At 42.0% G+C, this 11955-nt stretch overlaps 1 protein-coding gene across 1 annotated transcript; it reads left to right on the plus strand.

Moving 5' to 3' along the window:
- Positions 1-6300: 6300 nt before the first annotated feature.
- cnga4 (cyclic nucleotide gated channel subunit alpha 4) lies at positions 6301-11917 on the plus strand. Its single transcript, XM_041951026.1, has 8 exons — positions 6301-6452; positions 6848-6949; positions 7061-7167; positions 7615-8198; positions 8370-8615; positions 9211-9376; positions 10543-11085; positions 11895-11917. The coding sequence occupies exons 1-8, from the start codon at positions 6301-6303 to the stop codon at positions 11915-11917; spliced, it is 1923 nt and encodes a 640-aa protein (XP_041806960.1).
- The last annotated feature ends 38 nt before the right edge of the window (positions 11918-11955 follow it).

An 11955-nucleotide genomic window follows, 5' to 3' on the forward strand; every position in this document is an offset into this window, starting at 1 on the left:
CTCCTCCTGAATGCGCGCTAAGAGGCGAGCACGGCAACTGGAGGAAATGCGTAAAGGAGATCTTTGGTTCATGGCAGCCGAGAGACGGCGTCCATTCACCAATCAACTTCTGCATTCATGGAGAAGCACAGTGCGCATTGTGGGTCCTTCCATGAGGCGAACAGATCCATCGTCGCCTTCCTAAAAACTGTCCCACAACATCTGAATGTGTTTTAACGCTAAGATAGGAGAATCTTCCTCTCACATGAACTGTCTTTTTCTGAACCCGAAAACATATATGTGCTCAAGCGGTTTCTTGGATTGGTCAGCTGCAAGGCAGAGCTCTCTACAGCGGTCTTAGCAGCTGTGTGGGCTTGGAGGGGTCCTGCAGCAGCATGATCACTGAAAACCTGTGGCCTACTCCTCCAGGAGACTGAACGATGCAGAGACCAAGTGGAGTCAAATAGAGATGTAATGGTTGGCTAGTATTTGGGCATGTGAGTTTGAGAAATACCTATTTGAACTTGACTTTTAAACTGATCACTGACCACAAGCCCCTGGTGCCCTTATTGAACAGTAAAGACCTTGACAGTGTCCCTACAAGGTGCCAGAGGCTGCTGATGACTCATGTGCTTTCATTCAGAGGAAAGACATAAGCAGTAGCCAATGCTCTCCTCTCAGCCACAGACCCCCAGCTCCAGATAGTGAGACAGTTAATGCATTCAGGTTGGCCAGTGTATGAAAGGAAAATAGCTGAGATAGTCAGGGACTTCTTAAGGGTAATAGGAAAGTTGAAAGAAGTAGATGATTTAGTGGTCAGGGGTATCTGTATGAGAACAGAGAATAGAGATGAGCCACATGGTCACCAAGGTTTAGTGAAATGCAGAGATAGAGAGATCCAATCAGTCAGTGTGGTGGAAAAGAATATGACAGGATGTTGTAATCAAAGGAGCTCAGTATAAGTTTTGCAGAGAGAACAGAGGAAGACGGAGAAGAGAGCCAATAATGCCAGCTGTATTCCTGTATATTCCTTCCAGACCGTGGCACATGGTAGGCATCGATCTGTGTGAGTGCAAGAGGCAGTCCTATGTGATACTACTCCAGGTACTCGGAAATCCTGCACCGACCTGTGCCATCATTAGCCACATCGTAATTAAGCTAACAGCCACCTTTGCACAGTATGGAATTCCTGCCTCAGCTAGTTTCACAGCCGTCTGAGAACTTAGATCCACACTGGACAGACAAGGAAGAAATCAGGCGAGCAGATGTAGCTGCCAAACAGACAAGCATACCACTACAACGGCAAGAACAGGGTGAGAAATCTATCATTGCTGAACCAGGGGACACTGTTCTCATGAAACTGGACAAAGATTTTATATGGTGGACACAGCTGAAGGGGGACAGTTTAAAAATGAACAGAAAAATCAGATTTAATGTGATGAGGGTGTGCATCAGTGGACCAGGAAACCCAGAGATTTCCTTTGTTGTTTGGTACTGTTTAAACCTTTTTGTGTCAGCCTCTGTTGGAGTCACAAAGATGCTACATTCTTATATGTGCTCATAAATCCTCAGCAGGTCTAAGTACAGATGTGTCAATGGTTGAAGATGTGATGACAGTAACCAGTCTGAAATGTGACTGATGAATAATCTGAACAAAGACGTAGCTGCTAGCTACAGACTACAGACTACAGACTGGAGATCAGGTAGAGGCAGTACTGACAAAACTTGAGAGCTCTCAACGAAACCCTGCCATCCATTCCCCTCAAACCCCGACGGCACCTAGAAGGAACACTGCACAGACACCTTTCACTCCAGCTCCTCCTGCCCCACCCAGGAATGGAGGAACTCGTCACGGGACGTCTCTGCTCCCTGCAAAGACTGATAACAGATACATGCAACCTCCAGACAACTAACAACAAGAGGCTTGAGGAGCTGCAGCAGCTGTCTAACCCTGTGGGGGGTCTGCTCCTCTGCCTCAGTCTGCTCAGATCAGAAAATAAATAAAACTCCGAAACCACACGAGAGAGAAAAAGATTTGGTTGAAAAATATTAGCTAATATTGTCTTCTAAGTCATTTTAAATGCCCCAAGCTACTTTACACAGCTCAGTATAGAGCCACTACCTTCTATCAGTTGGTACAACCATTTTCACTAAAAGGCACGTACCATAGCTGTGTTTTATGTTTAAACATGACAACATTCGCAGCTTAAGTAAAGGTGTATCAGGGTAGTGTTGTTCCTGAACACCTCCATCAGGAAAGCGGTACAGGAACATCCGCCCCACCACCAACAGACTGAGGGACAGCTTCTTCCCCAGAGCTGTTAGAGCTATCACCCCCAGCAGCCCCTCACTGGAGTGAGAGACTGTGAGAACTGTGAACCACTGCACACTGCACTTTACACCTACACCTCCACCTGCACCTGCACCTTCTGTGCAGTTAACATTTAAGTACACACATGCTTAACTAGATGGTGAGCCATTTGCATTCAGTATATACATTTTAGTATATCTCAGCTGCTGTTGGTACATTTCACTGGTATGTTTTATTGTTTATTGTTTATTGTTTAGTATATTTTTATTGTCTTAGTATATTTTCATTCTGGTATATCTTTATTACATTTACAAATTTTATTCAAGTATCTTAATTTTATTTTATAATCTTTCTTATCTTTCGTATTATCTTGTTTCTAACATTGACATGCCATGCTCAATGACAATAAAGAAATCTTGAATCTTGAATAAAAGTACAGTTCAATCACTCTCAATGATCTTCAATGGCCTCTCAACACAGGACGAAGAATACTGAAGGTCAGACCTCATGAAGTGTGTCTGGCTGCGATAGAAGAGGTACTGAAGACATTTTCCTCTTTGTCCGTCTGTGTTTCATGCTGTTCTTGTTTGTCTCCTTGTGTTGAGGAGTGTGCATGCTCCAGTGCATCTGTGACAGAGACAGACAGTGTGACTGCTGACTGGTGATGTTCATTCTTGCTCTTGCGGTGAAAGCCCTGCTCTCCTCAGTGGCCTATGCTGCGTTCATGTGTATGTCTACCTGGGGTGGGACATGGACAGGCAGGTAGAAAGGACAGGTTGTGCTCTGCCACTGAAAGTTGCACAGTCACCTGCAAAAGTCTTTGTTCAGCAGCAGGCCAGCGTGGCCCGGGAAACCCTGGTACAGGGCTGAGGTAAGACCACAGAGGAGAACCAGAATGTAAGAAGAAGTGGAGGAACAGCAGCATTTAAAGGAAATGAAATCAAACAAAGTGAGTGGATTTGTTTTTGTCCCTCCACAGACACCTGAGCCCCACAGCGGGGGCCAGAGCAGCTCAGCAGCTCCACCTGCTGGCTGACCCAGCTTCACCCAGCTGCTCCCCACAGCTGCCAGTAAAATGTCGCTGGATGCTGCAGCCGAAGTCAGGTGTGTTATCAAGCTGCACATTACAGTTTGCAAGGTTCAGAACTATATGACCAGATGTTTTCTGGTTTGTGCCTGTGACAAATTCTCTTTGTTCAGTGGTTATCACTGTCACCTGAGTTTTCATGTTCTGGTCGTGTCTGCGTGGGTTTGATGTGCACCTTAGGTTAATTGAAAATTCTGTTTTAACGTAGCTGACAGGAATATCCTGTGGTGAGCTCACAGGAACAAAACTGAACAAATTAACCTTTATATTCAAAACGATGACAATGTGTTTGTGGTGGATTTTCTGGGACGATTTTTTTGTGTGTATTGGGTCAGCACTCCATCCACGAGCCATCTCTGCACCATTTGAGAGCTACAAAACATGAAAATGGTGTGAGATTTTGTGTGAGACACAACACACAAAGAGCACCCTCTGCCCCACCAGGACTGCACCACTCTATCAAACAACTTGATAATTCATCTGTATGAAAACCCACCCAAAAAACTGACCAATTTACTGAGGCTGCCATTACCGTGATACTTACAATGACCGTTCCATTAAACATTACATTCAAAAGAAATGATGTTTTAGTGGTGAAGGTATTTTTAGCTGACTACAACGGTAACAATAACGTTACAGGTTCTAATTTCATGGACGGGAGCAGGTGATGATAATCCCTGAAAGTCCAGAGATCATTAGAGTCACATTCTCTAATAATATCTTTTTTCCCTTATAGTTGCCTTAATAGCCCACTCATACTACAGCAAAGTTTGATTCTTGTTAGTATGTTCCTTGTATTTTTCACAGATTGTTTGATTTTGATTTTGATTTTTTTCGATTTGATTTTAATTTACAATTATATACTGATTCAGATTTATGTGAGATGTATTTTGGGCCTATAGTGTCTTTTCCCAAGGAGGAATGAAGCGCAGCGTTACACAGACTTTCATCTGAGAGCATCTCACAACCACAGCCACTAACACTGCTGCACCGGTCAAGCTTCAGGACAGCTGCCAGCATCTGCAAGGACTCCACACACCCATGTCATGCTCTGCTTGAACTCCTTCCATCTGGCAGTTGTTACAAGGCCTACAAGGCCCCACACCTCCACACTGAAAAAAAAAGCTTCTTCCCAAGAACCAGAACTGCTCTGAATCTCTTTTCCATTCTGTTCCTGTCTGCAGACCTTGTTTAATGTCTGCATTTACAAAACAATGACAGCTGCTGTAATTAATACCTCAGTTCTCAGAGATGAATCAATTTATGCACACTGTGTTTTTCTGAAGACTCTGTCTACAGTCTCATACTCTACTGGTTCTGTTGCTGCTTTGTGCATCTGAGCTGCTGTACAACATACTTACAGGACAGTGTTTATACTGTTTGCTGCCGTATTGCTATTTCATCATTTTATTGCTTTATTTTTACCTTAGATTTTTTTTTTGATAGCATTGAATATGGAAGCTGCAAACTTAATTTCATTATACTTGTGCAATGACAATGACAATATGCTATTCTATTCTGTTCCAATCGCAGGGCCTTCAAGATATAAATATTTGTTGTCTACATGAACAGGAGACCACTTCTGAGTGAAGGCTGGCTATTCCATAAATTCTATAAACTATTACATAAAATCATTTATCTGAAAAATAAACAGCATGACACAAACCATGAGACCAGACAAACAAGCAAAAATACAAACCAAAAAAATAGAAAATAGATTTTAAATAGGTGCCTGCAGTTATCTTAGCTGGTGCATGGAGCCTTCCACATTTGAACATTTTTCAGAACTGCACTTGTACTTTTTCCTGAAGTATTTTTTTTGCCTTATACTTCACTACATTTGCCATTTATACAATACATCACAAGACTGTGACATTCATATGATCAGTCGAGACACTGTCGAAACTGGTTTCAGCTGAAAATGACTTGCCTGCCTCCTGGACCACCTGCTAGGTAAACTTTGTGAAGATCTCAGGCCATCTCTAAGACCTACAATACGGTACACTGTATTCTAACTTAAACACTGACCATTGGTGCTAGCTGGTGTAGGTATACTTACCTACCTACGTAAGACTGCTGTGGTTAAACCTCTTTAAAAAAAACCCCAACATACCTTGATATGGGGTCTCTCTGTAAAAACCACACACCAGTCTCTAACCTGCCATTCTTTTCAAAAGTATTAGAAAGAGTTGTGCCTCAGCAATGTTTCAGCCCACATAGCAGTAATATTTTTAACCTCTCAAATCTGCTTTCAGGGCCTGTCATTCCAGTGAATCTGCACTTTTTAAGTAGGTAAGCAACATTTTGGTTAATGCTGATTCAAACTCCACCCCTGTGAATCTGCCACTGGACCTCAGTGCACCATTACATACCACAGATCAAGGCGTTCTCCTTGACTAGCTCAAAAGCCAATTACTCTGGCTTGGTTAAAATCACACCTATCAAAAATAACATAGTGTGTTTTCAAATAATAATAACCCTTTAATATTTAGTGATCTGAAATATTCATTTTTCTCACTTGTAACTGGCATACGTACAGTATATTATGTATATAGTGCACTCTATTTGTTTGTTGACATGACACATGGTCTCTAGTTTGGATTCTATACTTCAATAATGGTTTGTTGTCTCTGGCAGCCTCTGGGCTACGAAGGAAGACCTCTCTGGTTTTCTAGGGGAAGGAGGAATTCCCAGAGGAGGCATGACATCTGTTGTGGTTTCCTACCATGGAGACCTGCATCACCAGGCAGTGCTCGTGTAGACCTGGCTTGTTGTTAGGTGAACCACGTATACTGCCTGATGCTGGTCGACGAGGTTGTTTGAACTATTGCCCAAGAAAGTGCAACGCTCATGCGGGAGGAAACAAGAGCAAAGGCCATCCTCACTTTGCAAAATGTGCTAGTCTAAGGCTACGCTTTGCAGAATGGATAAAACAGGTGATGTTAGTATTAGAAGTAACCAGTGGCAGAGGCTGCTCAGGTGGCATCGGGGGCAGAAAGTGAATGAGGAAGGAGAAGATGGAGTCAAGGATGAAGGGAAACGTAACATCAACCTGGATCAGAAGTTGAAAGTTAAGTGAGTTATTATTGGTTGGCATCTATATGAGTATTCTTAGCTATGCAGTTGATTGGATATCTGGTAGGAGTCATTTAATGCAATTGGATTTAGTGTGACAACATTTATTCTTTCTTCATCACATCTGAATCTGTTTGATGTGTTCTGATATGGCGTTCAGAATTGCTTGATAAAAAATTACAATGATGGCAGATGTTTTACAACATGTCCAATAACTCTGTAACATACATGTTTGTAAGCTTTTAAGACACCATGCTGTGACAGATTTGGGTGACATTTAGCCTGTTATTCATTTAGATATGAGGATCGTGAAGCATAATCTCTTTGTGACAATTATCATATTACACTGACATCACCGTGACTGCTCAAGCTCTGACCCATCATTTCCCTCTCAGATGGACAGAGTGGTTGGTGGATCCGGCAGAACAGTTCTATTATATCTGGCTGCAGGTCATGATCTTCCCTATTGTCTACAACTCAGTGATCATCATTCTGAGGTACAAACACGGAATATGATGAGCATCAAACAGTAACCATGCATCTAGGCATTTAATCTGTAATCATTTGAGATCCCTTAGAACCTAATCTCATTGGTTATGTTTTCTCAGGACGTGCTTCACTACAATTGCACTGAGCTACCTGCCTGTGTGGCTTACACTGGACTATCTGGCAGACCTCATGTATATAGTTGACATGATCATCACAGTTCACACAGGTGAATATTTCTTTTTTATGCCATTTGATTGAGTCTTTGAAATAGAATTCAACTCTTTAAATTCTCGTTTTATTTGTCACACACATAATAATCCAGCTAGTTACAACCTAACATACTTTACTCCAAATATCCCAATTAGAGTAGCCTTCTTATCATAAGGACATTTTTTTGTCCTAAATGAAAATATTCATATAGGAATTTCTGCATGAGGTCTAAAATGCAGTATGATGACCTTTTGTTGAAATAACACAAATACACACATACACTGAGCTTGGTCACAAATATGTCTGCTTCAGGACAACAACACTTTTGATTGCAATGACACTTGAGCACTGCCTGTTATAGTGTCTGTCCTGTAAGATATTTCTTTTCTGTAGTCATCAGCCATAAAATGGGCTAACATCACATTGGGAGTTAAAACTTTAAACCTTGTTCTTCCCTTTCCAGGTTACTTGGATCAGGGCATCCTGATCAAGGATCTAACGCAGCTGAAGAAGCACTACCTGCACTCTAAACGCTTCCTAAGGGACCTTGCTTCCCTGCTGCCCACTGACTTCCTCTACTTTAGCTTTGGCATCCAAACTCCGCTGGTGAGGATCAACCGCCTCCTGCGTATGCCACGACTCAACGAGGCGCTGGATCGCATGGAGACGAGAACCTCCTACCCCAACACCTTCCGCATCTCCAAGCTCATGATCTACATCTTCGTGTTGATCCACTGGAACGCCTGCCTCTACTTTGCACTGTCCAGCTACATCGGCTTTGGAAGTGATCGTTGGGTTTACCCCAACATCACCAACCCGGAGTTCGCCTCCATGCGTCGTCAGTACTTTTACTGCTTCTGGTTCTCTGCCCAGATTTTCACCACAGTGGGAGACACCCCCCTACCAAAGAGGGAAGAAGAGTATTTGTTTATGATTGCAGACCTGCTCATTGCCGTGCTAGTTTTTGCATCAATTGTTGGCAATGTTGGCAATGTCATCACAAGTCTAAGGGACCGTGATAATGTCTTCTTCCCTAACCATGAGCTGGTAAGTTGGAAGACTGTCATAAAGAAGACTTGGTTACTGAAATGAGTCTTCCTAATGACAGTTTCAGAATCTTCCTTGTAATTTATGATATGACACAAAGTAAACAAACAAAAAAAAAAGGCTCGGTTCCTTTGTTCTATAGAAAATACGGTTCTTCATATCTTCTTTCAGGTAAAGGCGTACTTACGTAGCCATCACATAAGCAAGGAGCTTCGACAGCGCATCGACAACTGGTACCAGCACCTTCACATCAACAAGAAGATCATGCGAGAGAATGAAATCCTCCAGCAGCTGCCCGTACACCTGAGGACGGAGATCGCTGTCAGCGTTCACCTTCCCACGCTCTCCAAAGTCACCATCTTCCAGAGCTGTGAGAAAAGTCTGCTGGAGGAGCTGGTGCTTAAACTTACACCTCAGGTCAGGGGAAAACAGATGACAGTCAAAGGGTACAGGTAGCTCAAGGAGTTAAGGCATCGGCGAGAACTCTGTAATCGTCAACTTGGCAAATCTTTATTTGGGATCAGGAATAAAAGGCACAGAGATGGAGATTGGATTGGATTATCTAGCTCCACCAAAAGCCATGTGGCTGAGTGTAAGCAATAGTATTTACATTTGGACCAGGCAAGATGCATCACCCTCTAGTCAATCCAGTCTTCATCTTCAGGTTCTGTTTTTAGTGTAGAGGTAAGGATGACTTTGCTTCGTGACAGTGGTCAAATTAGTAATAAATGCAGCACAGAAGTACAACAACAAATACTAGAAATACAGTAGACATTATGCACAAGATGATGTCAATAGTGAAAGATAGCAGAATAGTTGAATTTGTGTTTTTTTAGGTTTATAGTGCACACTAGTAACCTGTGTTGAACCTGCTACTCTCAATACACAATAGTCCAGTGGAATATTCTTTTCATGTAGATTTGAATTCAACCCCATTGCTTTGTCTAGTTCATTACTGAATACATCACCAATGCTTTAATAAAATCTGTTTCTCATGCCTTTTACCTTGCAGGTGTTCAGTCCAGGAGAGTACGTCTGCAGGAAAGGAGATGTCGGTCATGAAATGTACATCATCAAAGAGGGAAAACTTGCAGTTGTTGCAGATGATGGGGTCACAGAGTTTGCAGTGCTCAGTGAAGGGAATTTCTTTGGGGAAATTAGTATTCTCAATATCAAAGGTAAGTGAAGCATAAAGTGCTTAGGTGGTGGTGGTGGAAAATAGAGTTTAGTTGAGTCAGCAGTGCAAAAAGTATAGCATTTGTGTGATGACAGCTGAAAAGCATGATTTGTCACTAAGAGAAGAGCCATTTTTCTAATTTTCTAATGCATTCAGGTCTGTACTTGTGAAGCAAAGCCCGCAGGAATGAAGCACTTACTTTATAAAGGTTGATCAGGGGTGGAAAACCTGGTTGAGCTCAAATTTAAAGTCAGTCCTAACCGACCTACCTGACCTCAAAGTCACAGAAAGTCGGAAGATCCTGTGGATGAAGCTAATGAAGGGTACTTGTTGGTCTCATGAAGTAGAATAGTGAGGCTAGAAAGCCAGAATGCTGCAGTAGTGCACAGTACCTTTATGGTAGCCTATGAGAAGATGAGTATGAAATGGGCAAAAGTAACATTAGTACAGTGTGGTTGTGTGGTCTTAGTCTTGGTACTCATTTGCAAAAATCTGGCTCTCCATGACATGCAGAGTCGAACAAAGTCCGATTCTTGGTTCTCTACAGTTCAAACTCTTCAAACTTTGTTTGCTACGCTCAGTCTTTACACAACGCTGGGCTAAACACATTCTAGATTTATCTCTGTACCGGATGTATAACCAGGCTATATTCGCCAAACAACACGTCTATTAATGTGCCACGGTTAACCAGCTGGTTAATTTTCAAGAAAAAGCAGCAAAACATTGATGCAATAATATAATAAGATCATTTTTCACCGCAGAGCAATAAAGCACAAATGAGAAATACTGTTAATAACCTTGTTTGCACACATTAGTCATGCAGAGCAGCTTGAAGCAATGAGACATAAAGTACAATGTTAACTTTTAATGATATTAATCCTAATAGAATTTTAATAGAAGTAGTTTAAAAGATTGTAAAATCATAGCATCAAACTCTAAGCCTAACCCTAACTCATGTAAACCATTCAGCACAGAGCTGAAACACATGACTGTAAAATATTAAAATTCAAACATTATTGCAATACCATTGACCTTTCATTTAAGACAGCAACAAGGATGCTTCCTTAATGTGCATTTAAACTCTGAAATGAGCTTGCCTTTTTTTTTTTTTTGTCTTTCAAAAATCTCACCATAGTTTTAAAGAAATCACAACATGTTTTCTTTCAGGTAACAAATCAGGCAATCGGCGCACTGCCAACATCCGAAGCATTGGCCACTCTGACCTGTTCAGCTTGTCCAAAGAGGACCTGACAGACGTGCTGTCCGAGTTCCCTGCAGCCAAACGTCACCTGGAGGAGAAAGGCAGACAGATCCTCACTAAGATGGGCATGTTGGAGGAGAGTGAGGAGGGGGAGGAGAGTGAGGCAGAGAAAGTCGAAACCAAGATAAAAAGACTGGAGAGCAACTTGGAAATCTTGCAAACAAAACTAGCTCGACTTATGGTGGAGTTAGAGTCCAGCAACCGCAAGATGCAGGCCAGGGTGGAGCAGTTGGAGAGGGAGGTGGCAGCACTGGAGTCTCTGCCAGAAGATGGGGAAGAAGGAGAAAGAGCACAGGGAAGAGGTGAAGGGGTGGGAGGGGAGGTTGGATGGGAGAGAGAAGAGGCAGAAGGTGAAGAAGAGGAGGGTCCAGATGCAAAGGTAAAGAAACAAGGGCAGGGAGAAGATGGTAATGAGGTGGCCAAAGAAGGAGATGGAGAGAGCACCAAAAGTACAAAAGAGGATGTGGAAAGGATGGCGGAGGGAGATAAATCTGGGCCGGAAGACCCGAACGATCAAGAAAAGAAAAAAGGAGATGATGGAGAGAAAAACAGAGAGAAAGGAGATGATAGACCTGGGAAAGGAGATGGAGCTGAGATTGAAGCTGAAGATGAGACACAAGAGAAAAATGGAGAAAGAGAATCTGAAGAAGGGAGAGAAAAAGCTGAAGACTCAGAAAAACGAGAAATGGGACAGAAAGATGAAGGACAGAAAAAATGAATGAAAAAACAAAATAACTGAGAAAGAGAATGAAAAAAACCCAAGTGTGTATCTTTGTTTGTAGGAGTTTGTTTTATATTAATAAAAATACTGAAAACCTCAACATCTGATTGATGCACGCTCTGCAGTACAACTTTGTACCCCTAGATGGAAGAATTGTGCACCGAAGATAAATGTGCATCATCCAAGTCAGAATAAGGTGTTGAAACTAAATGGTTGACGGTATTTGGACTTTTCATTTATTTACACCTTTCATTCTTAATTTGATAAAATAGAATTTTACTAAGATAAAATGGTTCTGTTTCCCTCATCATTTGGCCGATCCAGGGTGGAAAACCTAAATAACACTAAACATGTGCCTGAATTAAAATTGGTTTAACAAGCAAATTTCTTAGACAGTGACAAATTGCAATGACATTCTATGATATTACGATAACTATCATGTTATTTCCATTACTGTAACACACAGTTACGAGGCTACTTTTCACCTCTGAGACGCACTCTTTAATAATACACCTGTATGTGTCATAAAAAGCACAGGTCGGCCCTTTAATGACGCATAGCTTACGCACTTCCCGGAAGTGCAGTGGGGACACAGGCC

This window comes from Chelmon rostratus, chromosome 13 (assembly GCF_017976325.1).
Source record: "Chelmon rostratus isolate fCheRos1 chromosome 13, fCheRos1.pri, whole genome shotgun sequence".
Lineage (NCBI taxonomy): Eukaryota > Metazoa > Chordata > Actinopteri > Chaetodontiformes > Chaetodontidae > Chelmon > Chelmon rostratus.

Coding starts and splice junctions, on each gene's coding strand:
- cnga4 (XM_041951026.1), top strand. CDS start 6,301: ATGGATAAAACAGGTGATGTTAGTATTAGAAGTAACCAGTGGCAGAGG. Junction 8,199..8,369: donor TCTTCCCTAACCATGAGCTG/GTAAGTTGGAAG, acceptor ATCTTCTTTCAG/GTAAAGGCGTACTTACGTAG. Junction 8,616..9,210: donor TGCTTAAACTTACACCTCAG/GTCAGGGGAAAA, acceptor TTTACCTTGCAG/GTGTTCAGTCCAGGAGAGTA.